Here is a 26,538-nt window from a genome sequence, read left to right on the forward strand (position 1 = left end):
GAATTAGTAACTCTCACAAGTTGTGTACTAAGGTGTGTGAGAAGTGTGTGTTAGTTCCCTAAGGTTCCCTTGGCACTTAGCAGAACAAGTGCTAAATGCTAAATACGTTCCAAGACTTGTTGCTTGTTCTAGTCATGGTGGCTTATATCTCAGAATGCACATGAAATTCCTATTCTTGAATTTCTATTTGTAGCAAGTCCTATTAAAATCCTAGTGCATGCTAATGCTGGTAGATGTGATTTTGTTTTCTTGTCAGATGCTTGGATGGCCATTCCCTACAAGTGAAGAAACAGGAGGGAACATGCTCCAGCTGGTTGATTGTATCTTTGTAACAGAATATTAACGATCCTTGGGTCACAATTTGTGCAGCAGCTTAAGGGATAATTGGGCATCTGTTTTGGGTTGAAGGACGTCGAGGAAAAAAGTATTATTAAGACTGCAAATGGGCTACATCCTACAGGCAGCCCGGCCCATTCCTCCACATTTGAAAATTGAAAAGATTCCCTGAATCCGGAAATTATTAATTAATGACATATCATTACTTGCGGTGGCATACGACATTCAACCATAACCAGCAAAAGTTTATATAAATTTTTTTTTTAAAAAAAATAGATCACCAGAAAAGGTAAACAGGTTTCAAGTAGGCTGTGTTGAAGATGTTAGAAGATTACCCAAGTCGGCTAGTTACAGAAATATGAAAGAATTGGTAATGTAAATGAAAAATTTATTTAACTAATTTAAACTATGCTAATGGTTAATGCCCAATTAATCTGATTTGTTAGGTCTGCCGGCCCTCCGTTGAGAACCCATTGGGAAGTGGGTATCCCTTGTGTAACTTTATGACATCAGTGTGCATATGCATCTAAAGGTTAATATCTTCTTTTTTTGTGTAGATTTACTTTTCCTTGGAAATACAGGTGGTCTGCATCAGATATGGTATTGGTACCTAGTTCTTTCACACAATCCAAGTCTCCGGGGATTTTGAAGATTTTGAAATTTCAATGCAATTTAGTGTGTGATCTTTGATTTCAATTCTTTGAATGGTACTGGTAGATGCTTTTTTCTTTCTTTTGCAGGTACCAGGAAAATCAGGATGATTCAATTTTCTAGTTAGTGACTTTGTGGACTTTGAATAGGTGTTTGTCCATGAGTGGAAAATTGTGCCAGTCTGTGAAGAGAAGAAATTGCAAATCTTTTTGAATTGGTTAAAGCTTAAAACTGTAGAATATATATCATAATATTCTCCTCTTGAATGGATCTTCATCTTTAAAAATGATTATAGTCAATAATCAAACGCTATCAAATGATTAAACAGTTGTTCTTCGGGACAATATCAAGCCGACAGTAGTATATGTCCTGTCCTAGGCTCATAGATCGTCGGCTTTTACGAGCATCATCAACTCAAAATAATAAATATGTTTAAGTAGTATTTATTTTTTGAATAATTATTATTTACTCTGATGTTTTTTTATATTATATTAATTATTTTCTGATATTAAAAAATATGTCTTTTAATTTTTAATTTTATACTAAAAATCTCTTTCGTTAGAATTTCTGTTAGGAATTGTTTTATACTATTTGCTTCTTCTTTTTCCTCCTGTCTTATTTTCTATATTCTATTTATAATATTAAAATTTCCTTACACTTTAAAGGTCAATGCAATTAAGGAACTAAATTGATAAGAAAATATAATTTAATTCTCAAACTTCTTATGAAAATTACATTATAATGTAACAAAACTAATAAAAGATATCTATTTATTTTAATAATTTAAAATTATTTTATATGAATTTTCATATGTTAATTAATATAAATACTTTTAAGATATTTAAAGTTTAATAAAATTACTAATAAAATTATTTTTTGTATAAAATTAGACAAGGAGATTTTAGTATAATAAATAAACTATAAGAGGTAATTTACATATTGCATCGAAAGATTAAGAGGTAAATAGTATAAAATTAAACCTAATTAACGGTTGTTTAATGAAAACTTTGATAGAAATAATTTTTAGTATAAAATTACAAAACAAAAAAAATGAAAAAATATATTTTTCAAATGTCATGAGATAACTAGTATAATATAAAAAATATAAGAGGTAAATAACAATTACTTATTATTTTTTTAAAATTAAAAATAGAAAAGAAATTAATGACAGCAACTCCCGTTAGACATAATTATACGAATTCTTTTCTATTACGAAATATTCGTTAAAACTATAACTAATTTGATCCGAATCCAATCTTAAAGTCAAATAAAAGAACCCAACCAATGTCTCCTCATGATTCAAACCTAGATGCTTAAACGGCTCGGCAAAAATCAGGCTACCACTCTAGGCGGTGTTTAGTAAATACTATTAGGTTAAATTATCAGCTTACTTACTTGTTGTAAACTGTTATAACTTGATAGTAGTACGAGGAGCTAAGAGACAAATAAGCACTTTCTTTTCCCTTCACAATCTGAAGCCAATATAATCAGGAAAAAAATATATTTATATACCAGATGCTATTTCTTACAGGGTACAAGAAGACTGGTCAAGTTTTCCCTGTATTATCACAGGTCCAACTCCAACTCAACCATCTGACCCTTCAACTTACAAATTTCTGATCCATCATCAGCACCTGCTGTTACATCCTTCTCTCATTCGATGCTCATGATCATCATTATGGATGAGTGATGTAACTAATGAAAAGCTAACAGACAAATAAACACTTTTTTCGCCCTTCACTATTTCAAAGCCAGCATAATCAGAAATATAACTATTTTATGCAGATGCCCCCATTGCTAAGTTATTCTGCTTACTTTTGTTCTAATCAAGGTCCTTTATGCATTATTATCATAACGGGTTATTGTCAATCTAAATACAGTGACCCTTCAACCAATTCTTGAAAATCATTAAACAATGAAGGGTAAGATAGCATTCTATTTATTTTTAGTCCTCTGAACAGGGGAGGGGCATCCTTTTAGGACTGTTTTATGGCTGACGAATATTTTGAATTGATTAAAATTATTGATGTTCGTCACCACACATGAATAATATAATTCTGAAACGCTTATGGACAAATAAACACTTTTGACCTAACAAATATGCAGCTAAAATAATCAGAAATTCATATTTTATGCAGAGATTCAATGGCATAATACTATGATCCTTTATATGTTATGTGTATATTATTATTATTGAGGAAGCCCGTTTTATTGATATGAAATGCTCAATTTAAAGACAGTTAAATGTGATTAAAAACTGTCCTCCTTCTGTGTCTTTGTATTCCCTTACTCTATGAACTAATTTTATGACTATTTTCCCTGAGTTGGTCCCCCCAGTATCGCACTTCCAGATTGTTCAACAGGCTTAATCAATCTTTCACAAGCATGATAATACTTGCCCTGTATACACTTGTGGGGCAAGAAACAGACAAGGCAAGGGAACTGTACTTTGTGCCTACAGTACAAGCATCCAACAAATGGCATTCATTATAATGATTGTAACTATGACCAGTCTACCACACATATTATTATCACTCAATTCTGTGTAAATCTAAAGAAATGTATGGCTATGGATCCTTCTAAAGTGATAAAACCAAAATGAATAGCATAAGAATGAAGACCACAAGCTATTTCCGTAAATTAGATTTAAGTTCGTCATGCTTAACAGGAATAGTGCCTAGACGACCAATAAGAACACTCATGTGTGGCACCTTTAGAGTGAGAGCAGTTAATAATGATACCTATCTGATAGTGATCTTTAGGCATGCATAATTTAAATAAGCAACCATGTACATGTACTTATCATCTTCCAGTGTCCAATAGTCCATTGGAAGAATATGCTGAAGCCAAATAGTGTAAGCTGGAAAGTTATCCAAAACTGCCCCCACAAAGTCCAATATGAAACTAGAGAAATATGCAACTAGCATAAAGTTGAAGTGGTTGATATTTCATTGATCAATCAAAATATTACTTCAATTTGTCCTCTCTTCTAGACAAGTCTCAATATCGCATGTGCAAAGCAGCCCGACAAAGGCTTCATTCTTTCTTTGTCAAAGTCCCCACAACCCGCCTTCATCTTCTAACCTAAACCTACAAGCAAATCAAATAATTAATTTACTAATCACAATCAATAATCAATCAAATTAACAATAATTAAGACTCATGACCACTTTAAGGGAAAAAAAAAAAAAACAAAATAAATAAATTAAAAAGAAAAAGAGAGAAAAGAAAGCAGAATACACCGTCTCTTTTGGGGCTAAAATTCAGCATCACCGTTCAGACCATCTTCGTCTACTCCCATTCTTCTCTCAATCAGATAACCACACAAACAGACCATGGATAGACTGGTGAAGGCAGATGTGAAAGAAATAGAAATTTCATTCAAGAAAGGCCAGAAGTGCACAGCAACGTTCAGGCTAAGCAATCTTATGCACACCATGTCAGTAGCGGTTTCTTTAGCTACGACAAGCCCCTCGTTTTTCACTTTTAACCAGTCTTTCTCCATAATCCCACCTCTCTCCACATCATCTTACACGCTAATCCTCTCTCAACCGTCTGATCAGTCACCACCTTTCCGCACTCCTCCTCATGTCATCACAGTCATATCCGCCATGCTCCCTACCGGAAAAGCCCACGTGGACGATCTCCGCCGTCTGTTCTCAAGACCCGGACCCCATATTTTTAAAGATGCCGCCATACCCATCTCCCTTGTGGGTCCCCATATAGCTGATTATATCATTGCCCGTCACGCCCAATTTCAAAGTTCCAATCTTTGTTCTTATTTTAACAGAGCTATCTCTGGCTGTACGGGGTCCCAGCTTACAACACTTCTCGAGTCTGCTGTAATGTCCGGTAATGCTGATTTGGTTGCTAAATTGGTCGACTTAGGTGGAGATTTGAATCGCAAGGATTTAAAGGGGCATTGTTTGATAATTCTAGCTGTTAGAGCTGGGAACTTGGATGTTGTTAAGGTTCTAATTTCATCTGGTTGTTTAATTGATAATTTAGTAGATAAAGTATTGCATGAAGCAGCAGCTGCAAATAGGGTAGATATAATGGAGGTCTTGTGTTGTACTTTTAAAGATCTCGTTGATTCTAATTCGACTGATTTATATGGGAGAACGCCAATTCATGTTGCTGCTACTCTTGGTCATGTGGAAGCGATTAAATTTTGTGCTTCAATTGGAGTGAAAGTTGAAGCTGTTGATTGTGATGGGTGTACTCCACTTCATTTAGCTGCAGAGAAAGGGCACTTAGAAGCTGTTGAGTGTTTATTAGATTGTTCGTGTTATCTAAAATATGTTGTTAATAAAGAAGGAAAGACAGCTTTTGGTGTTGCAATTGACAATGGGAATTCTGATTTATTTGGTCTGCTACGACTTGGTGATGTCCTGCACAGAGCAGCTGGATTAGACGATGTTAATGGAATCAAGAACTGTATTTCAGAAGGAGTAAATGTGAATGACAGAGATCAAAATGGATGGACTCCTTTGCATAGAGCTGCATTTAAAGGTCGAATTGAGAGTGTGAGAACATTGCTTAGTTATGGAGCTATAGTTGATCCGGTTGATGATGATGAGTATACTCCACTTCACTGTGCAGTTGAAACTGGGCATATTCAAGTTGCTATGCTGTTGATGGCTCATGGTGCTAAAGCTAATGTAAAGAAGTGTCTGAAGACTGACATGACTTGCAGTAGGAACTGGTCTGCTCTTTTAGGGAAAAAGTGTTTATGTGAAGAAGAAGATGATAGAGAGCTGTGTGTTAAATTTTCTTCTTGTGTTTTGTAAATCAGCAAATGGTTTTTGCTGTGTGCTCTATGTATAATGGTTTTTGTAAATCTGTAAATGCGAGAATGTTTTGCGTTCCGATCCGATCCAGCGCAGCCATGGCTCTGATTCCGAGGGAAGTGTTTTCCTTTCTTGTAATACTGTTTATGATGGAATTTATAGTTAATAAATATAGAAATTTTATTTAAAATCTATAAAATTTATGAATATTATTTAAGAATTTAAAATTTATAATAATGTTTTGAATAAAATTAAAATTTTATATGTTTTTATATATTTTTAAATAAAATAAATTTTTTAATAAATTTAATAAAGTATAATATTAAAATTTAAATTAATTTTGATTCTTTCATATATTATTACGTTGTTAATTATGAGTTTTTATTGGTTTTTTTTATAGAATTAGAAAAGATTTTGACTCTATAAATCTTTACTAGTTAGGAAAAAATATCAATTTCTATAGTAAAATAATGATATTTATCATTTAATGTTTTTAATGGATTACTATTATTATTTTATTGTCGAGATAAAATAAATTTATAAAAAAGTATTGTGAAATCATAAGAAAACTATGAGATTATTTTAAAAATAAAGAAATCATCTAAAGAGCTACAAAATAGTCTAGAAGTGTTGTAATGTGGTTCATATAACTCATTAATTCCATCAATTACTATAGTCAAGCATTACATTTTTCACTTCCTAGTAGGATACTGCATCTCCGCCGTTGAAGACATTTCTTTCATATTTTCTATTTGATTTAATCTCTAAGAGATCATCTATAAATACTATAATATGTAAGAGCATACTAGACCTTTAATTGGACTCTATTATTAAGGTGCAAATATATTACTAATCTGAACCATTTTTATATTGTTTATCTTGCATATGTCTATCAATAAGTCTCTCCTATATAAATCTTTCACTACCACATGGATAACAAAATTTATTAAATATAAAAGTCTATTATGCTAAATTATTATTATAGTAAAAAATAGCAATTCCATTGAATGAAAAAAATTGGAAAATGAAAATAAAAAATTTTGAAATAATTAAGAGCCTAGAACTTCAACCAGAGCACGAGCTATGAATTCATTTTTTAAATTTGGTCATGTTAATGTTAATTTATGTTTTACTTTTTTGTTTTTGGTATAAAATTTTACTGAGTGCCTACTGGAGTAGTTCATTTGAGTTATATGTAGCATTAAATGTCGATGCATTTTCTAGTAGACTATCCTCTCAGAATTACGATCCAATAACGGCGGGCCTCACAATATGGGCCGGTCCACAGAACTCTGGTCTTCTCAATTTGACATCTACGGCGTCGTGGCGAAGCAACCAAATTTCATTCCCGCTCAGTCTAAAACTAGCAGTATAGTCCCACGTCAGCAATCCTCATCAAAACGTAACCAACCAATCAATGCGTCTTCCTTCTTCAAAACCTCGGGACGAAAACTTTCCCGCGCAATTCAAAAATAAAAAAACGAAAGTAAAGAGCTCTTGCCCCGTTGGCAATCCGCAGGAAACTTATCTCAACCAATCAAGACGCTTCTCTTTCTTGTATTTAAACACAAAGCCCTCTCATAATCTCTTCATTCACATCTACAGACACGACTCACAAATTATTTCATTCTCTCGCTTTCAATTCAAAATCAAATCAAAATGAGTTCTACGGCAACTAATACACCAAAGGGAGGCCGAGGCAAGTCCAAGGCCAAAGCAGTGTCAAGATCATCGAAGGCGGGTCTCCAGTTCCCAGTTGGTCGGGTCGCTCGGTTTCTCAAGAAAGGAAGATATGCTCAGAGAGTCGGGTCTGGATCCCCTGTGTACCTCTCTGCTGTTCTTGAGTACCTTGCTGCTGAGGTTTGTTTGATTTTTTAAACACGCATTTCTTGTTTTAATTTTTCGGTTTTATAATTCTAATTGTTTTTTATTTTGTTTAGGTATTGGAGCTTGCTGGGAATGCAGCAAGAGATAACAAGAAGAATAGAATAATACCAAGACATATTCAGCTTGCAGTTAGAAATGATGAGGAATTGAGTAAGCTGTTAGGTGCCGTGACTATTGCTAGTGGTGGAGTTTTGCCTAATATTCATCAGAATTTGTTGCCTAAGAAGTCTGCGAAAGGCGGCAAGGGTGAAATTGGGTCTGTTTCTCAGGAGTTTTAGGCTTTCCAAATGTACGTTATTTTTTATCTTTATCATTCGGGATATAGATGGGGCTGTTGATAACATGTAGTGAAGTTACCTTTTGACTTGTAAATCTCATTTTGGACACTATGGAATGACAATTTATATTTTGTGTCTTTTTTTTTGTTGCTTCAATTTCTTTCTATTTATCTTTCATTTTTCCTTTTGTGGGTTTGGTAATTCTTCTTTTGTTTTTTTGGGTGGAGTATTACTGAATTTAAAATGGAATTTTACTGTTTGGGAATTTACATTTATGAACTGAACTCTGAAGGGTTAATGAACTGGCTAATTGGAGTGGTTGGTAATAGGATTAAATACTGAACGAAGTCCTTTTTCCTTTTTTTCTTGAAATGAAATTCTGTGAATGTTACAAACTATTTCAATGGATGAAATGTTAACAGTGAGAGGCTTTCAATAATTAAAGCAACCGGTACAGGAGCTCTTGATTCATAGCGATTGGAAGAAAATGGTTCTACTCAATGATAGTGGAAAAATAAAGGCCGGTCTCATAATTGAATTTTGTTATGGGCTAACATCAATGGAAGCCCATCAAATCAGCCACGTCGGCGATCCGTGCAGTTAAGCAACTCTCTTCTTCTACCTCTATAAATATAACCCTTTTGCTCATATACATGTATACCTTTTTTTCTCTCTGTTGATTTTTATAAATTCACAAGTTTGCGTTTCAATCTTGAACTGAACAGAAGAGATGAGTTCGGGAGGGGCAACAAAGGGTGGCAGAGGCAAACCCAAGTCTTCAAAATCGGTGTCCAGATCTCAGAAGGCTGGTCTTCAGTTCCCTGTTGGCCGTATCGCCCGTTTTCTCAAAGCCGGAAAGTACGCTGATCGTGTTGGTGCCGGCGCTCCTGTCTATCTTTCGGCCGTCCTCGAGTATCTTGCTGCTGAGGTTGCATCGCGTATACTCTTTAGTTATAGATAGATATTGTCGATTTTGTATTTATTCATTGAGGTCTTTAATATTGAATTTTTGCTCTGCTTGTTTTACATGTTTCCCTAGTGTAGAAAGGGATATAGGATAGATTGAAACTTTTGTCTTTTTAAGTACTGAGATTGAGAATAAAATACAGGTCCAAGCCGGCTTTGGAGGTTAAATTCGGGGAATTATTGTTAGGATTTATGCATTAATGTGGAGCTTTGTGGTGTTTCAGTAACTCTTTAGTTTCTCTGGATAGTGGTTTTCACCAGGAATTTAGTGTCTAAAATGGTTTATAAGTAATCTTGTGGTTCTGGGGATTGAGAATTGGGCTCTGATAAGCAATGAACGATGCTATTGCTAGACACAGCTGCCTGAGAAGTATTGGGAGTTCCAACCCCAGGATCCTAACAGGAGGGTAGTAGTGGTGTCCTTTCTTTTTGGTTACATTTGTAACTAAAGGATTCAAATATAGCAAAAATTATTAACATATAGAAAAAGAAACGTTATATGTTTGTAGCTTATTTGATTTCTACTAATTCTGGAATTTGACTCGGTTAGTTTTGTCTGCATACAGGTCCTTGAACTTGCTGGCAATGCTGCAAGGGACAACAAGAAGAACCGCATTGTTCCTAGGCACATTCAGCTTGCTGTGAGGAATGATGAGGAGCTCAGCAAGCTCTTGGGAACTGTTACTATTGCAAATGGTGGTGTTTTGCCTAACATTCATCAGAATCTATTGCCTAAGAAGGCGAAAGGCAAGGGCGACGTTATTGGTTCTGCATCCCAGGAATTCTAGAGCGTTTTATCCAGTATGTTACGCACTTCATAATTTTGTCAAGAAATGGGATCAGATCATCCCAGAGTTTCTTTATAATCATTTTGCTCCTTGTAAACATTACTTCATTTCGGAGGGAAGTTTCGATTGAATATAGGAAATGATAGGAGATCATCAGGAAATATGTCAATTTTCTTACAGGTCAATCTATATGGTGATGTTATATTGTGGAACTCTTGATTGTATTTCAATGAAATGATGTGCTTTGAGATAGTCAAGTGGATTTTGTTTAGTAATAAGCGTTGCCTGTGTTACATGAATAGCAAGAGCAAACTGGCAGTGGCCACAAAATCAAAGAAAGGTAATCACATTCTAATATACAATTTTTCCTGAAATGTGGAATTATCACTTTGGGACTATGTCCGTCACTTGCAATTTTGGATCTCAAGGGAAAATGTTATTAGAAGCTGAGTATTGGTTCAGGTGTGAATTTTTGAGAATTCTTCAAGTCTCTGAAGATGAAAATGCAGCTGCTTTACTCAGTATCTTAAAGTTGAACTTTGTATCAGTGGTAACAAATTTTCATTCAGTAAAATTTATAAAGATAACCATCAGAAAGAAAATAAGAACATAGAATGCAAAAATATTTCTTCTGATTGTAACTTTTAGCAACAAGGTGGGGTTTGTAACGTTCTAAGCTACCGTCAGATTCAGTAAAAACTATAAAGATAGCCATTAAAGAAAGATATATGGAGATGCAGGGTATCGAACCCTGTACCTCTCGCATGCAAAGCGAGCGCTCTACCATTTGAGCTACATCCCCTTATTGACTGACGTATGATTAAAATTGAATTTGAAAGGTTGTACAACCGACGGACATGCTCATTCAGATAACCAGAGATTCATTTCCAACCATCAGAAGGCAGTGAAGAGCGAAATAATGTCAGTTCCAGTGTTCAACCTCACTCCTAGTTTGACAGTTTCAAGGCTATGCTTAGGTTTGTCCTTTTTTCTTTTCCTTACTGCTCTGTGTATATCCTAACGTAATTGATAATATATGCAACTCACTCTATATATCAGGAAGTATGACATTCGGCGAGCAAAACTCATTGCTTCAATCCTTTTGCCTTCTCGATGAAGCCTTCCATACCGGAATTAATTTCTTTGATTCAGCTGAAATGTATACCCTCCTCCCTCTTTCTTTGCCTAGGGTTTTCCAATTCTTTCTCACTTTCACATTGACAGGTATCCGGTGCCTCAGCGTGCCCATACTCAAGGGAGAAGCGAGGAGTACCTTGGCCGTTGGATACGAGAAAGGAAGCTTCCACGTCACCGTCTTGTCTTAGCTTCTAAGGTTGCCGGGCCTTCTGGCCAAATGACTTGGATTCGAGGTGGACCTGAGTCTTTGGATGCCAAGAATATCACTGAAGCTATTGATAACAGGTTGGTTTTTATTTGTGGCAAAGGTCGTAGCATATAGGACAATAGTTTTGTGTTTGGAAGCTTATTTTAAATTCTAATGATTTAATTCATGAAATTGATGCAGCTTACTGCGATTACAAACTGACTACATTGATCTTTATCAAATACATTGGCCTGACCGGTTTGTATGTACATCCTGTTCTTTTCTTTCTTCCTTTCCTTTCCTTTTGGTTCTCTCTCTCTTTCTTTTCCTTTAAAATGATTCATGGCTGTTTCTCTAGCTATGTTCCAATGTTTGGAGAAACCGAGTATCATCCGACCCGACAGTTCTCTTCAGTGAGTATAGAGGAACAACTCGATGCGCTTGGCAGAGCTGTTGATGCTGGCAAGGTAAGTCATTATATAATATCTTGGACTTATAGCTCACTACCAGGGCATTTATTTATTCTGTGTTTTACACTTCATTTGCAGATCAGATACATTGGACTTAGTAATGAAACATCATATGGTATCATGAAATTCCTTCAGGTTGCTGAAAGGATAGCTTGCTATCCAAAAATAGTTTGTGTGCAGGTTCTATCAGTTCTTCTTCCTCATAGTAGTCATGCTTGCTCTTCTTTTCCTTGTTCAATTCCCTCTCCCTTCTGTGCGTGCTTGCATGTATTGTTTACACTAAGCCTAATGTAAAACTAATTTTCTAAATGATAGAACTCGTACAGCTTGCTCTGCCGAACTTTTGATTCTGTACTAGCTGAGTCCTGTCATCATGAAGGGTATGTTGCATTACTTTCAATATCTGCTGGTGGTAAAATAAGTCTGAATTTCAGTTCCTTAAAATTGTTAGAAATAAGGTTGAAATAGTTCCTGGTCACGAAGCAAGGTAAATTCTGTCGTATATTGTTCATAGCAGTTGTGGTCTGACTCTGAGCAAATAAAATTAGGAAGCCAAGTTATTGTTCCAACTTTGGACAATCAGGGTAGAGGTTAGGAGCACGCACCCTTGATTTCTTCTGAGATGGGTTCATCCTTCAACAGAAAGTAGCTTTAGCATTACTTTTAGTTTGTGGAGCATTTTGCTCAAATGTCTGCCATAAGCCATACATCTTTAGTAGATTCCATTACTTTTATCTATGCAGTCTAACTTTGTTGGATTCTTTTATTGAAAATGCTTTTCATGGATTCTGATAATTTTAATGATCATCTCTATTGTATTCTTGAACAATTTAGAATCAGCTTATTGGCATACAGCCCCTTGGCAATGGGCATACTTTCTGGGAAGTATTTTGCACCTGATGGGGGCCCAGTAGATGCCCGTTTAAATCTTTTTAAAGGTTGATCACTAATTTTCTTGTTTTGTGGATTATTATTTGAAAATTCAATGTAGATTAGAATTAAATTCCTCCCTTCTGTTTCTGCTAATGTAGACTATTTTCTTGTCTCCTTTCAGGAAGGTATTCAGAAGGGGAATCAAGATACAACCTATCAAATCACATGATAAAAGCAGCTACTATGGTGAGCAGATCCTTAATGGTTTTAAACCTTAATGCTGTTCTCTGATGGACTAGTTAAATGATTACATGAGCTTTAAATAAAATGCAGGATAGCCTAACATGCGTACTTTAGTGTTCGGAAGTGGTTTGGGCCTTAAAATAAGAAAAAGTGTTATGTGCAAGTGCTTCTTGTTCATGTGTGTCTTCAACAATTTTGTTATGGTTTTGGATTGAGCTTATATCTTAATTAGTAACTATCCAAAGGCATGGGTTACAGAAAGCAGATGGGAAGCATGCAAAGGGTTCTATACAATGTAATTGGTTCCCAGCTTATTTTTGTTTATTGTGAAGTACTTTACTTCAGAGCATCTCAGCTGAAGTTTCTGCAAGTTTTATCTAGACTTATTTTTTCCATTCCTTACATTTGCAGGAATACATTGGTATAGCGAAAAAATATGGTCTTCATCCTGTGTCGCTTGCAATTGGTACGATGACCTTCTCTTTCTCCTCTTTGTCTCTCTGTATGTTGGTGCATTTGCAGTCGCCTGTGTGCACACAGTTATTAAGTTTCAACAGTTCGAAGTTATGTGCACTTGGTAGTGGAAAATTATACTGATTGATTGCATGTTCTAAAACTGATAATTGGACTGAGATGGGAAGCGTTGGTTGCCTGAGAGAATATACATATGTACATCTTAAGCAAATATATTTGCTCTCTTGTGTTGTTATGGTCCTTTTAGCAATTTCCTTAAAAAGGGAGTTTATTATTTTTTATCTGTATTATTTTGCAGCTTTTGTTTTGAGACATCCTCTAGTTGCAAGTACAGTATTTGGAGCTACCAGGTCTTGGCAACTCCAGGAAATTATCAATGGTTGCAAGGTTGAGCTTAAACCAGAAATAATAAAGGACATCGACAAGATTCATGCGAGGTTCCCTAATCCATGTCCCTGATAAGATTTGGGTGCCAGATTAACCTGGTACCATACAACAATAGCGACCAGAGTATTTTCCTATGTACTCATTGTGGCGATATTTGATTCTTAAATGCCGTAGAGGACGCGTTCCAAATTTTATTTGTGAAAATGTCATGATATTGTTATCGGCACAGAAAATGTCATGATAACACCACCAAAAGTCAAAAACCCACCTAAATTATACATCATAATATAATATAAAATGCAATGGGAAAGCAGTCGCCATAAGGGGCAACGCAATTTGATATATATAATTATGATCACAGAGGCCTGGTTCCGACTGATGACGTATTTGAAAACCGGCAGAAATTTTGACCGCTTCATATATTGACTTGGTTAAGAGTCTCTCTCTCTAGAATGACAATCTGGCGTCAAACGCAGTGACAACAAATTAAATAAGATTTCTAACCTTTTTGCTTTTGCTTTTGCTGTTTCAAAACAGAACAAAGAAACTAAAACAAACAAAAAGGTTGTTGTTGGTACGCTGATGCATTGCCTTCGAGTTGTTGTAGATATATATTTTCTTTTTTTTTTTTTTTGTAAAAAGAAAACAGAAAAAAGAAACAGGCCATCTGCTGTGTAAAAAGGCCTCACAAATCACAATCACAATCACATGATGGGCACCCTTCAAATATATAAAATGTTCACACCATAAAGCATAGGCATAGGCATAGGCAAAAGGCACTAGCCATTAATCATTCTGCCTTTTCCTTTTGTAGGGGAATGACAGGACCCCAAAATTATAAAGCCATGTGAATGGACAGCCACAGGATAATGCAAACTCAGTTTTAAAGAGAAATCGTAAAACTCAAAACTGTTAGTTCATGCTCCCCTTCATTTTCGGAAATAATTCAGGTTTCTAAAAATTATAAAAATGCACATGAGGAAAGAAAAAGAAAGTTTTCTTTAGTTACTTCAAGTTGAATGAGTAATCATATAATTCAGCTATTTGACGCTTAAACAACAAGAAAGTTGACAGATATTTAGAATTGATTCATATAATTTAACTATTTCACGTTTTAACAAGAAGAAAATATAACAAGTGATATAAATAAAAAGAAAAAGTTGGGAGTGAGAGTGTCTGCGGTAATCCTGGTTTGACAGTTGTATCAAACATTAAAAAAGAAGAAAGAAAAAATAAAAAACTCAACTGTTGACTTACTTACGACTGAACCAAACCAAAAACCAACTCGAAACAATCAGATAACTTTCCTTTATTTTTCTTCGCCTTCCTTTGTGCGGAACGGAAATGCCCGCTTCACTTGTCCAACCCAAAAGACAAAGGAAAAAACCGTCAGAATTTCAAATTTTGCTTAATATTCTAATCAATTTCAATTCTCCTTTGTGATTTTATCTTATTAATTAATTTTTATACTTAACACTGCCAAAAAACCACACGGAAGAAACGAAAAATGGTCCGGAGCGTTTAGCCCGGGCCTTTCACCCACACCTCCACCTCCACCGCGTTCGCCACGGTGTCTCCGATCTTAGGGTTTTGTATTTGTTAAGGGGAAGCTAAAGTAAGCTAAGCTAACCTCAGCCTCGCTAGTATGGGATCGAAGCCATGGCTGCACCCGGCTCCTACTTATCGTCCGTTGGAGACATACTGGGACACAGATGAAGATGCTCCTGGTCCTCGATGTGGTCACACTTTAACTGCTGTTGCCGCCACCAATACTCACGGCCCTAGACTCATTCTCTTTGGCGGCGCCACCGCCATTGAAGGCGGCGGTTCTTCCTCTGCTCCTGGCATCAGTTACGCTTCTTTTTTAGTTTTTATTTTCTCTTTTTTCATATGTTGTCGGACAGCTCCTTTTGCTCAATCAAAATTGCTAATAGTTGAAATTTAATTGTAGGATTAGCTGGAGTTACTAATTCAGTTCATTCCTATGATGTTCTCACTAGGAAATGGACACGGTACCTTTTGCTGTTTTTATTGTTTTAATTAATTTCTTAAATTTGTTTTTGTTTTATATTATGTTCGAAAGAAATTTTTCCTCAATGTGTTGTGGTCTGATTAGAATGCGACCTGCTGGAGAACCACCGTCCCCCAGGGCTGCGCACGCGGCAGCTGCAGTTGGTACTATGGTTGTCTTTCAGGTGATTGATTGATGAGTGTATTAAGATTGTATTTAATTACGTCATTAATTTTATTTAATAATATAGTGTTATCTAATATGGATCCTGCTGGTGGTGAATGGCTAGGGTGGGATAGGTCCTGCTGGGCATTCTACTGATGATCTCTATGTGCTGGATTTGACCAATGATAAATTTAAATGGCACCGGTCAGCTTCTCTTCTTTTATCACATGCGACTTGATCTTCACTTTTGTTTTTAACTTGGGTTCTTGATTATGCGAGTGTAGAGTGGTAGTTCAAGGACAAGGTCCTGGGCCTCGTTATGGTCATGTAATGGACTTGGTTGCACAGCGATTCCTAGTAACCGTCAGTGGCAACGACGGTGAGACATTCTTTTTCTTCTTCTCTTATGTAGCCTCATGTAAGGAGAAAAATTCTGTTGATGTAAATTCCAGCACCAAAATGTTTAAGTTCTTAATTGAGAGTTTTAAACTGCTTATTGTTGCATTTGGATCAATGAATGTGTTTCTGTGAATGTTATAACTTTCATTATTGGCCTTCGATTAGGCATTGCCTTCCACATCTTGGTGGGACATACAATTTCAGTCTGATATTTGATTAATTATCTGAGACCTCTGGAAGATGCTGAGGTGACATTATGATGTTTAGGAACCAGTTTTTTGTTTTTTGTTCTTTTATAAATATTTTAGTTGAGCAAACAAGTCTAGAAAGAATTTTATCAACAATGGAGGCATTCTCTTATACTATTGAAGGATGGTTAGAACTTTGATAATTCGTGTCAAGAATGGTGATGTAACGACTGTTATCAATTGGATAATGACAAGTGCCAAAGCAATAGTAACTTTGGCTGGCAAAAAGTTGCCATATCTTTGTTCGTTATAATTGTGGATAGTGCAATTTTCTTGGCATGATGCTGACCGAGAATTTTCTTAGAACTATTTTGAGAGTCCTAGAATTTAATGTTTTTATGACCACTGCGTGGTCTTGATGTTCTGCTATAAAATCACAAAGCATGATATGATCAGTCTGGGTCTGATTATATTTTCCTACCTAATCAGCTAAGATAATTATGTCATAGATTAAAGTATATACTGTTGTGTCAGGTATAGTCTTGGAATCTAGTAAGCAGAACTGCAAGGAGGGGGAATGGAAAGTGTGGTTAGTATTTTTTTCTTTCACATTAATTAGAATATGAAAGCTTTAACCTAGCTAAAATACAGTGCTGGAAGGACAGATAGTGTTGCAAATAATGGTTGAGTAACTCAATTTAGATTGCTCATGCAAAGTTTCTACTCTATTTTGTTATGGATGGGGATGAATCTTTAAGATAAAATTCTGAGTCATAGTAGGAATTAATCTTGTTGCTAAATATTCTCTCTCGTGTGATTATCCTTTGCTGATAAATTTTAATGGGTCAACTTTTGGTTAATCTGCAATTTCCATCACCGCCTTTGGTTGCTTAGTCTGTGTTGGACATATGCATTAAACAATTTTCTGCTCAAATGTGTAATCATTTATTTTCCATTAATATTTAGGGAAAAGAGTTCTATCTGATGCATGGGCTTTGGATACTGCCCAGAAGCCATATGCATGGCAGCGATTAAATCCTGAAGGCGATAGACCTACTGCTAGAATGTAAGTTTGTCAATAGATACAAAATTGTCAGCTTCTGTTTTCTTTGGTAATTTATGTTGTATGCTTAACAGGATATAACATTCCTTTCTAGGTATGCAACAGCTAGTGCCCGTTCAGATGGCATGTTCTTGCTTTGTGGTGGAAGAGACTCCTCTGGCATGGTATGATCTCTTCTTTTCTGGGGGTTGTGAAGTAATTGATTTTGAATCTAGCATAACATGAGAAGATAGTGTACAGTTGCTAGGAACTCAGAGCCAAAAAGTAATTAGTCAGGGATTGAAATTAAATTTAAAGAGTATCAAAATTAATGAGAAAGAAATTTGGAGTTAAGCTAGGTCAAAGAGATAAATTCTTTTTTCCTTTTCAAAGTTGATGGGAAGGCTTGGACCCACAAAATGGAACATGAATCATGTTTCTGAAATCATTTCCCTATTTTCTCTGAGAATCTTACTGTACTTCACCTCAGCAATAAATTTCTCATAAGTTTATCTTTAATTACGTTTTATGACACTGGTGATGCTTTAATTTTTATGATTTTCTTGAAGCTACTTTTTGTTTTTGAGCTACAGTTAGTGATGAGCATATTTTGTTATTTCATGTTTTGGTTCTTTATTGAGGTTTTTTGTGCAGGCACTCGGTGATGCTTATGGGCTTTTAATGCATAGAAATGGTCAGTGGGAGTGGACTCTAGCACCTGGGGTATCTCCTTCACAGAGGTATCAGCATGCTGCGGTGAGTGGTCAATAGAGACCAGAGTTATGTACCTTCTAGGTGTTTGTTCCTAAATCAAAGCTATATTTGAAGTAAAATACTAAGTTTGTTATGTCTTATGGGGATTTCATTTATTTGTTAAGACCAGTAGAACACTCAGATTATAGGTTTTGTGAAGTGTTTTTTCTCTTAAAATTAAATCTCTAATTGCCTCCACAATAATATATCACTCATAAGATTTTAGTGGCCTTTGACATTGTTTGCTTTCAGGTTTTTGTTGGTGCGCGATTACACGTTACAGGAGGTGTCCTGAAAGGGGGGCGTTCCGTAGAAAGTGAAGCAGCTGTTGCAGGTAATTCTTTGGTACTTATGGGATTTACATAATTAAAGGTAAATTACATTTAGTCCCAGTGCTGTTTCTATCTTAGTGTTGGACACTGCTGCTGGAGTCTGGCTGGATAAAAATGGGCTTGTAACTTCACCAAAAACTAGCAAGGGTCATGTTGAATATGATTCTTCTTTGGAGCAAATGCGTCGTTGTCGTCATGCAGCTGCTTCTGTTGGTGTTCGCATATATGTTTATGGCGGTCTAAGAGGAGGTGATCATTATGCTACTCAATTGTTGAGCCTCTTAATCTTTTTTCAGTTCAGAATAAATTTTATTTAGGAAGAGCAGAATTTATTCAGGGGGGAATGCAAGTAGGAAGTGCTTTCATGTTACTTTGTGTGTAGAGTTTATGCTTCAAATCTGCTAGATAATGTAGTATTTGCTATAAGTGTGCTTCACCCACTTTGATATGGAGCCTATTTTCTTCAATTACATAGTTGAAAATAATCACACTGTACCAACTAGTAAAGAAGTGCTTTAGCAGCGTGCATCTAGGAAAATGCTGGCTGTGAGTTGACATTGTTTAGAATTACTTTTTCTCCTCTGTTAAGTCGTCAGCATAGAAGTATATTACTCTGGCAGCAAGTTCTTCGGATGTAATAAAAGATGACTGCTGTGAATATCACTGGAATACTAGTGAATGATGCTGAAGTCTGTGAGAGAGTAAATTTTTATTGATCAGAATAATAGCAGTTCTTTTTGTATGGACAGGCCATGCCACCTTCATGCCTGCTGTTTGGTATATTTTTTTGGGTGATTTGGGATTGTACCTTTGGAATTAGCTATATGAACTGTTTAATATCTTGATTTGAAAAGTTTCTTGTCTTAAATAACTTTTTTTCATCACTCTTCCTCATCACTGTTTTATCCTTATCTTTTTTTTTTTTGGTTCAATTTTTAAACTTGTATCTGTGCTGTGGTAAGGGTGACCACTATCCAATTCTAACAAAAAAAAACTGAACCAAACAGACAAGATTCAGGCACTTTACTGAATTTTATTTTTTCGTTTTGTGCACTTAGCCGCTATCTATGGATTTGGATAATAATAGCAAGTCCCTATTTGGTTGCTCGGAATGGGAATGTTGGAATGGCAATTGAGCCTTTATTTTCTGGTACGTAGTAATCTGTATAAGGCAATGGGAATGGGACTGAAACCAGGGATAGGGCCTAAATATTAGGCTGAAAGGTGTAGTTGATGGACAACAGATCAATATTCCTGTCTAAGCTTTATTTCTGTACCCACAAAAGGGCTTGATAACATAAACTGTGAATAAGAACTTGGAAGCTTTGCTTCCTTCCCCCAATTCTTTCTCTTATTCCTGTCACCAAACGTTGCCTTAATGGATGTTTGGGTTTTAGCTTGGCCAGTGCCTTAGGATCCTAGTAAAACAACTTGTTATATATGGTTTTGCTGTGCTTGTGCCTGGCGTTTCTTCTAATTGGTCACTTGGTCTTAACTTTGTGCTGCTGTTACAATTATGTGCAAGTGAAGTACTCATTATCTGCAAAGCCTTCTTGGGCCTAAACTGGTAATTGACTGCCTGATTCAACTTTTTCTCTAGCATAGAGAACTAATAGCGACATGAATTTTTTCCAACTACATTCTTCATTTGTTTGTATCTTTTTGTTTGCTTGTGTTATACTTATTCAGCAAACTGTTTTAGTTCTAGTTATTCGGTGCAATTTTAATTGAAACATGCTGCTGCTGTTCTCTGCAGATGTGCTGCTAGATGATTTTCTGGTTGCAGAAAATTCACAATTTCAGTCAGACATTAACTCTTCTGTATTAACATCCGAGAGAGCCTCAACTATAACAAGTGCCAGAATAAATCATTCTAGTTTAAATCCTTATGATACAATTACAGATGGTGGACTAGAGTTCCCTTCATCTGGTGGTATCAGGTTTTAAACCCTCTCTCTCTCTCTCTCTCGTGCGTGCATGTGTTAGTGCATGCCAATTTTTCATTTTGGATGTCAGAGTTGAACACCATTCCTGAAGTATCTCATTAATTTATGTTCTCTATTAGCATGGACAAAAATTCAATGGAGAAACTTAGGGAGGCTTCTGCTGCTGAAGCTGAGGTAGCTAATGCTGTCTGGCAAGCTGCTCAAGCAGCATCTACCAATTCTGCTGAAGAAACATCTGCATCTGACGACAACTCACAAGCTGCAGAAGCAACTTCAGATGGCAGTGACACTGAGGCTGACGTTCGCCTTCATTCTAGAGCTGTATGTCCTCTTTATCTGTTTGGTAAATGTGATAGTATTTGAATCTCCAGGCTGTAAAATATAATGTGTTGCTGTTACAGGTTGTGGTTGCTAAAGAGGCTGTCGGGAGCCTTGGTGGGCTGGTTAGGCAGTTGTCGCTAGACCAGTTTGAAAATGAAAGCAGACGAATGATTCCTATGAATACAGACACGCCATATCCTGCGAGAAAGTTCGCTAGGCAAAAGTCTCCTCAGGGCTTGCATAAGAAGGCAAGTTAATGGAGGTTCTTTTAGAATAAAGTACAAGTAAATGCAAATATTCTTCATGTATTGAGCGCCTGCTCAGGTTTTATTGTTATGTTGCAGATTATTTCTACATTGCTTAGACCTCGGAATTGGAAAGCTCCTGCTAACAGGAGATTCTTCCTGGATTCTTACGAAGTTGGCGAGCTATGTTATGCTGCTGAACAGATCTTCATGCATGAGCCCACTGTTCTTCAATTGAAAGCTCCGGTTAAAGTTTTTGGTGATCTTCATGGGCAGTTTGGTGATTTGATGCGTCTGTTTGATGAATATGGATTTCCTTCCACTGCAGGAGATATTACGTAAGTAACAAAATCTCAGCTCTTAAAATTTACACATGATGCAGGGAACTGATTACCAGCTATAACCATTGACGATCATGGAACCTTGTGTATGCTGCTGCTAATACTTGACATTACTTCATGCCATTTGGTGTTTTTGCCTTCATCTACAAACCTCTAGAAGTCTTATTTACCCAGAAACTTGTCTATTTAATGTTGCAGCTACATTGACTACTTATTTTTGGGAGACTATGTTGATCGAGGGCAGCACAGTTTGGAAACTATAACTTTGCTTCTAGCTCTGAAGGCAAAATCTGTTCTTTGAGGGAGTACACAACTATAAATTTTTCGTTACTGTTCTTATAATTGACCTTCTGCATTTTGTTATATTTTGCAGATTGAATACCCTGAGAATGTTCATCTGATCCGTGGCAACCATGAAGCTGCTGACATAAATGCTCTCTTTGGGTTTCGTCTTGAATGCATTGAGAGAATGGTATGGATAAAACATATTGCACTTATCCATCTTGTAGTTTGAGAAATTTGGTAGTGGTGATAACCCAAGATATTTGCAGGGGGAGAGCGATGGTATATGGGCATGGACACGTTTCAATCAACTTTTCAACTTTCTCCCACTTGCTGCACTTATCGAAAAGAAAATAATTTGTATGCACGGTGGCATAGGAAGATCTATTCACTCGGTGGAGCAGATAGAGAAGATAGAAAGGCCCATAACGATGGATGCTGGATCTATAATTCTAATGGATTTATTATGGTTTGTATCTCTTTGATTCATCCATTATTTTGTTGTCTTTGCTTCCATTGATTTTTCTTTGACATCTCTTTCTGCAGGTCTGATCCAACAGAAAATGATAGCATAGAGGGTTTGAGACCAAATGCTAGAGGGCCTGGTCTTGTCACTTTTGGGGTATATTTGTTTCTGCTACTTCTACTTTCAAGATGCATTATTAGCTCTTTACATTGTACATTCTTGATGGTTAGATTGAGAATTATGTGCAGTATGTAGCTTGAAATTGCGTCATCTAAAGTGAAATCTAACCGGGGGACTTCGTTGGTTAATTGTGAGATACTAATCAACGAACCTTTGAAAACTATGCTCTTGGACACTTGCATTATAGTTTTCTCTTTTATTGTAATGAACTTATTGCATTTACAACTGTGGCCGACTCATTTGAAAATTATGTAAGCATTTGTTCTGGTCTGCACCTTTGTGGTATGATGCTTATTTGAATCATATAGGAAACTAAGCTTTGCCACATTTGTTTTATCATGTGTGCAGCCTGATCGTGTTACAGACTTCTGTAAAAAGAATAAGTTACAGCTGATTATTAGAGCGCATGAATGTGTTATGGATGGGTTCGAACGGTTTGCTCAAGGTCAATTGATAACCCTTTTCTCAGCAACCAACTATTGTGGTAAGCTAAATGACTTGATATTTTCTTCTTTTGCTATACTTGCGTCTGCATCCTAACTTCTATATAATACTTGTAGGAACTGCAAACAATGCTGGAGCTATACTAGTGGTTGGCAGGGGTTTGGTGGTGGTCCCGAAATTGATTCATCCCTTGCCACCACCTCTTCAGTCACCTGAGACATCTCCAGAACGTGTCATGGATGATACGTGGATGCAGGTAAATTTCCTCACAGTCCTAACGTTATGTCAGAATGTATAAACCATTGTGAGAATAGCTTGGTCACTGGTGGACTAATATCTTTCTCTTAATGTCATGCAGGAGCTTAACATCCAAAGACCGCCAACTCCAACACGGGGTCGGCCACAACCTGACCTTGACCGGAGCTCACTTGCATATATATGATGTTGCCAGACCCATTTTTGTAGTTCATGAGATTCATTGCAGAATTCCCATGTCTGCCAGGAGGCTTGACCCTCGTCCCATACTAGGCAAATATTTCCTACTTGGCACAGAATTCGGTGCTTATGTTGTACTTTTACATATACAAGTCGAGAATGATAGAAGTCGTAGCTGTTAATCAGTGAGTGTAACATATGTACAATTTAGTTTGAAAAAGGATAGTATTTTAAGTTCTTCCGCTGTTGATAATTTATAGGAAAGGAAAGTTGGGTGGTTTTGCGCATTGTAATATTTACAGTTACAAGAGGTATTTAGTCTTATATTACAATCATTTTGTTTTTGATGATGTCCAATGATAATGAGATTTCAACTATAGTTTGATAATTGACGATTTTGCACTGAAATCTCATTATGAATGAGTAAAACCTGGAAAGTGGAAATGGATTATCAGATGTCATTTCCTTCAATTTTTACATAGTTTAGGGCAACGGAGTCGAGCCTTATCTTTTCTTCAGAGGGGCGTCAGAGGGAAAGATGCGACAAAAAACAATTGAGTTGCTTTAAACATTTCTCAGTAAGATAAGTGAATATTGAAAAGTCAGAACGTTGCAGACTAGTCCCATGATAATCCTAATGCAATGCCTAATTGAAACTTAAGGGCCCTGTAACTTTGGTTGTTTACGACCGATATCTTTTTTGTTGGAAACTAGAGTTAATTACTTGGGATTCTTTTCTACGACTATTTCCTGGTTTTTGACAGTTTCTCCATGGACTACAAGTGGGAAGGCAGATGGTGCCATAAAATCATCTCAAACTCCTTGGAAAACATCTTCCACTGGCATTTTATATTCACATGGTTTGATCAAAGATATTAGAGCTACAGGGATATGCACAAAACACATTGACAGAAACAAAACCATATCACTGCACTACACATTAAGATGAGCATCAACAATGTGCTTGAATCAAGATCAAATCGAAAGAAAGATACTCAATAGCTCGCTATACCATTTAATCTAACCGAGGAAAAATACGGGAATGGGTAGAAATAACAGCCTCTTGCACGTATTTCTTAGAATTATTAGGGTCAGGAACCCAACGAATCTCACTCATATTAGGTGTCTCCACAAATGCCATAGTAAATTCTCCGACTTTCTCTATGGACCCTCTTTTCCCTGCCCTCAAAACAAGATTGTTCCTATTGTATGAGAAAATACCATTGGCTAAGCGAATAATGTCTCCAGGCTCAAAAGCATCACACTCCTCGCCCCACAACTGGAAGTGAACGGCTGCTGTCTCATCAGCCGCCAAGGCCAAGCATGTCTTGTTTTGCCCTTCCATTGTTATCCTGCCTTTGTCCAAAAGTATCAACTGTGTGTTTATGTTGGTTTGAGCTGATGGTACTATGTCTTTTAGATATGTCATGCTTCCTCCTCCATGCACATACATTATCGGTAACCGTTTTCAACCCATATAATCGGAACGATTGTTCTATAATTCCAGTCCAATCATTTTTACGAACACCTTCACAGCAATACACCAGAAATAGCACAGTTAAAGAAGCTTAGAAAAGATTGTACTAATAATAATTGCACCATTTGTAGGTAAAAAGTAACCCTAAATAGAAAAAATATACTTACCATTGTTGGGTTTGATAGACGGCAACCAGCCTTGAGGTTGTCTGAAATACTTTTACAAATAAACTTCTCTCTTCGCAGCTTCAGGTCACTACTATTAGGGTTTTATTTAATCTAAGAAGAAAAGCAATCAGAGACTTTAATGCGAAGCAAACTCTATATGGGAGAAAGAAACTTGTAATAATCCCGTATAAATCACCATGTAATTCTATGTCTCCTGATTTTAATTTTTAGTTTTAAAAAGGCAAAGCTGTGAAGACTCTGATTTTAATTTTAATTTTTTAGATTTTTGTAAGAAAACAAACCACGAAGACTAGGAAATTTTTTATTTTTTATAATCTTAACAAACAAAATAAAAGGCAAAAGGTATAAAAAGCCTTGGGAAAGAACAATTAAACTCTCATTTTTTGTTTGGTCTCAATATAACTTTTAGTTTTTTCTAAAAAGTTCAATTAAATCCAAATTGCTTAATATTTCCATTACAGTATAAACATATTTAAAATTCAAACCAATGATTTAATAACATTTGGTCCTCTTTGATTTTTTATTCTCTTAAGAAATTAAAATAAAAAAATGCTAAATCAAACCACTTATTTATAATTAAAAGATATTAAAATTAAATTAAATTAAAAAATTAAGATTAACTAAAAAATATGCAAAAGAATCACTAAAAATAAAAAAAAAAAAATCAACAAATCCTACCCCACCTTGAAATCTGGAAATCAAATGAAAATGAAATCCTACACCATCGAAAGTCAAGATCATCGGTCTCTTCCCAAAGAAAAGATTTTGATCCATTCTAATAATAGCCACTGGACCCTTGTCCATTTAATAATATTCAAATTCCAACCTGTTTAAATAAAAGATATTTGAATCTGTTTCAAATTTATTTAAAAGGTTGTCATTCTTATACGAACTTATCCCAAATTCTAATAGAAATACTCGCACGCTATCCGAAGTTTGATTAAAATTCATTTTAAATTAAATGACTATTAAATAAATTTTATCGTTATTTAAATAGATAGTAAGTATCGTACCAATTAAAATCCGTTTATATAAATATTATGGTAAATGAGTATCCGTTTATCAAATCCGTTTATAATAATTTAAATTAATAAAAATTAAAAATTAAAAATATTTGATATATTAATACAACTGAAGTATAACTTCAATATTATTTAAAATAATAAAAACTAAATAAAATGCAATTTTAATAATAAAAAAATTGTTTACATTATTAACAATAAATTCAAATCAAAAGAAATAAACCATCTTTTCACTGTATGAAACTTTTTAATTGAACAATTTAGTAATTAAAGTCTGAAAATCAATTTAGAGGACACGAGTTATTACAAATTAAACTAAATATAATAAAATTTTAGAAGACATGAGTCATTGCAAATTAAACCACTACATGCAGCGTTTAACATTTCAAAACGCACTCCAATACATGTCTATTTGCATTACCAAATGGTTATCTCTTGATGTTTTATTTACATTTCTTTAATATAAACAATGCACCAATGTCTTTTACAATAGATCTATTTACAACTATTATAATAAGAAACTTGAACAAGATTCTTAAAAAAAAAAAAAAAAAAAAAGACTGATAGTATACAAACACCTAACAAATACAGTAACAAATCAATATAGCAATCAAAGCAAAAAGGTAATGGGAAGAATCATTCTTAAAACAGGAAGGAAAGTGACCATCAAATAAACAAATAAATCTTAAACAAGCTTTTGTCATCCATCTCCACATGTTATTATCTAACAGAAAAGAAAAAAATTAATCTTAAACAAGCTTTTGCCATTTACTTTATTCTATTTATATATATATATATATAATTTGATCTTTTATGTATTTATTTTAAAAGATT

At 35.4% G+C, this 26,538-nt stretch overlaps 6 protein-coding genes and 1 non-coding gene across 11 annotated transcripts; 5 read left to right on the forward strand and 2 right to left on the reverse strand.

The window, feature by feature from the left end:
• Positions 1–4,106: 4,106 nt before the first annotated feature.
• Positions 4,107–5,860, forward strand: LOC8287211 (protein VAPYRIN-LIKE). Its single transcript, XM_002520667.4, has one exon. The coding sequence runs from the start codon at positions 4,323–4,325 to the stop codon at positions 5,775–5,777; it is 1,455 nt and encodes a 484-aa protein (XP_002520713.1). The 5' UTR covers positions 4,107–4,322; the 3' UTR covers positions 5,778–5,860.
• A 1,496-nt stretch (positions 5,861–7,356) lies between these two features.
• LOC8287210 (histone H2AX) lies at positions 7,357–8,079 on the forward strand. The gene is made up of 2 exons (XM_002520666.4): positions 7,357–7,637; positions 7,718–8,079. Exons 1-2 carry the CDS (start codon positions 7,437–7,439, stop codon positions 7,940–7,942), a joined length of 426 nt encoding a protein of 141 aa, XP_002520712.1. The 5' UTR covers positions 7,357–7,436; the 3' UTR covers positions 7,943–8,079.
• A 508-nt stretch (positions 8,080–8,587) lies between these two features.
• Positions 8,588–9,948, forward strand: LOC8272069 (histone H2AX). The gene is made up of 2 exons (XM_002520665.4): positions 8,588–8,870; positions 9,475–9,948. The coding sequence occupies exons 1-2, from the start codon at positions 8,673–8,675 to the stop codon at positions 9,694–9,696; spliced, it is 420 nt and encodes a 139-aa protein (XP_002520711.1). The 5' UTR covers positions 8,588–8,672; the 3' UTR covers positions 9,697–9,948.
• Positions 9,902–13,656, forward strand: LOC107261385 (protein tas-like). 4 transcript variants are annotated; one of them, XR_007217429.1, is made up of 13 exons: positions 9,902–10,036; positions 10,536–10,673; positions 10,756–10,855; positions 10,921–11,118; positions 11,222–11,278; positions 11,379–11,487; positions 11,569–11,670; positions 11,806–11,870; positions 12,325–12,428; positions 12,545–12,609; positions 12,697–12,901; positions 13,018–13,072; positions 13,379–13,486. XR_007217429.1 is itself a non-coding variant. In XM_015720127.3 (12 exons), the coding sequence occupies exons 1-12, from the start codon at positions 9,931–9,933 to the stop codon at positions 13,537–13,539; spliced, it is 1,260 nt and encodes a 419-aa protein (XP_015575613.2). In that variant the 5' UTR covers positions 9,902–9,930; the 3' UTR covers positions 13,540–13,656. The 4 variants fall into 4 exon arrangements, 2 of the variants coding, with proteins under 2 accessions (XP_015575613.2, XP_015575614.2); XR_007217428.1 differs by having other exon boundaries at positions 12,865–12,901; XM_015720127.3 differs by lacking the exon at positions 12,697–12,901 and having other exon boundaries at positions 13,379–13,656.
• On the reverse strand, positions 10,426–10,498 carry TRNAA-UGC. The gene has a single exon. It is a non-coding gene; the product is annotated as a tRNA-Ala (tRNA).
• A 964-nt stretch (positions 13,657–14,620) lies between the features above and the next one.
• Positions 14,621–23,405, forward strand: LOC8287208 (serine/threonine-protein phosphatase BSL1). 2 transcript variants are annotated; one of them, XM_002520664.4, is made up of 21 exons: positions 14,621–15,317; positions 15,419–15,479; positions 15,584–15,662; positions 15,768–15,847; positions 15,928–16,022; positions 17,197–17,296; positions 17,388–17,457; positions 17,927–18,028; positions 18,278–18,359; positions 18,436–18,606; positions 20,114–20,297; positions 20,423–20,624; positions 20,705–20,872; positions 20,969–21,207; positions 21,409–21,493; positions 21,584–21,682; positions 21,762–21,961; positions 22,039–22,114; positions 22,487–22,622; positions 22,699–22,838; positions 22,941–23,405. In XM_002520664.4, exons 1-21 carry the CDS (start codon positions 15,113–15,115, stop codon positions 23,022–23,024), a joined length of 2,658 nt encoding a protein of 885 aa, XP_002520710.1. In that variant the 5' UTR covers positions 14,621–15,112; the 3' UTR covers positions 23,025–23,405. The 2 variants fall into 2 exon arrangements, with proteins under 2 accessions (XP_002520710.1, XP_015575667.1); XM_015720181.3 differs by having other exon boundaries at positions 15,178–15,317; positions 15,778–15,847.
• Positions 23,406–23,922: 517 nt separating this feature from the next.
• On the reverse strand, positions 23,923–25,600 carry LOC8287207 (SOSS complex subunit B homolog). Its single transcript, XM_002520663.4, has 2 exons — positions 24,662–25,600; positions 23,923–24,545 (listed from the first exon to the last, which is right to left on the reverse strand). Exon 2 carries the CDS (start codon positions 24,468–24,470, stop codon positions 24,033–24,035), a length of 438 nt encoding a protein of 145 aa, XP_002520709.1. The 5' UTR covers positions 24,471–24,545; positions 24,662–25,600; the 3' UTR covers positions 23,923–24,032.
• Between the last annotated feature and the right edge of the window lie 938 nt (positions 25,601–26,538).

The sequence above is a fragment of the Ricinus communis genome, chromosome 1 (assembly GCF_019578655.1).
Source record: "Ricinus communis isolate WT05 ecotype wild-type chromosome 1, ASM1957865v1, whole genome shotgun sequence".
Classification (NCBI taxonomy): Eukaryota; Viridiplantae; Streptophyta; class Magnoliopsida; order Malpighiales; family Euphorbiaceae; genus Ricinus; species Ricinus communis.

Excerpts from the sequence above, each read along its gene's own strand:
- LOC8287211 (XM_002520667.4), top strand. The coding sequence starts at position 4,323 with ATGGATAGACTGGTGAAGGCAGATGTGAAAGAAATAGAAATTTCATTC.
- LOC8287208 (XM_002520664.4), top strand. The coding sequence starts at position 15,113 with ATGGGATCGAAGCCATGGCTGCACCCGGCTCCTACTTATCGTCCGTTG. Across the intron at positions 21,208-21,408 it reads TCCACTGCAGGAGATATTAC|CTACATTGACTACTTATTTT; the intron begins GTAAGTAACAAA and ends TTAATGTTGCAG. Across the intron at positions 22,115-22,486 it reads CTGGTCTTGTCACTTTTGGG|CCTGATCGTGTTACAGACTT; the intron begins GTATATTTGTTT and ends TCATGTGTGCAG.
- LOC107261385 (XM_015720127.3), top strand. The coding sequence starts at position 9,931 with ATGATGTGCTTTGAGATAGTCAAGTGGATTTTGTTTAGTAATAAGCGT. Across the intron at positions 11,871-12,324 it reads GAGTCCTGTCATCATGAAGG|AATCAGCTTATTGGCATACA; the intron begins GTATGTTGCATT and ends TGAACAATTTAG. Across the intron at positions 13,073-13,378 it reads TCCTGTGTCGCTTGCAATTG|CTTTTGTTTTGAGACATCCT; the intron begins GTACGATGACCT and ends ATTATTTTGCAG.
- LOC8272069 (XM_002520665.4), top strand. The coding sequence starts at position 8,673 with ATGAGTTCGGGAGGGGCAACAAAGGGTGGCAGAGGCAAACCCAAGTCT. Across the intron at positions 8,871-9,474 it reads TCGAGTATCTTGCTGCTGAG|GTCCTTGAACTTGCTGGCAA; the intron begins GTTGCATCGCGT and ends GTCTGCATACAG.
- LOC8287207 (XM_002520663.4), bottom strand. The coding sequence starts at position 24,470 with ATGTATGTGCATGGAGGAGGAAGCATGACATATCTAAAAGACATAGTA.
- LOC8287210 (XM_002520666.4), top strand. The coding sequence starts at position 7,437 with ATGAGTTCTACGGCAACTAATACACCAAAGGGAGGCCGAGGCAAGTCC. Across the intron at positions 7,638-7,717 it reads TTGAGTACCTTGCTGCTGAG|GTATTGGAGCTTGCTGGGAA; the intron begins GTTTGTTTGATT and ends TATTTTGTTTAG.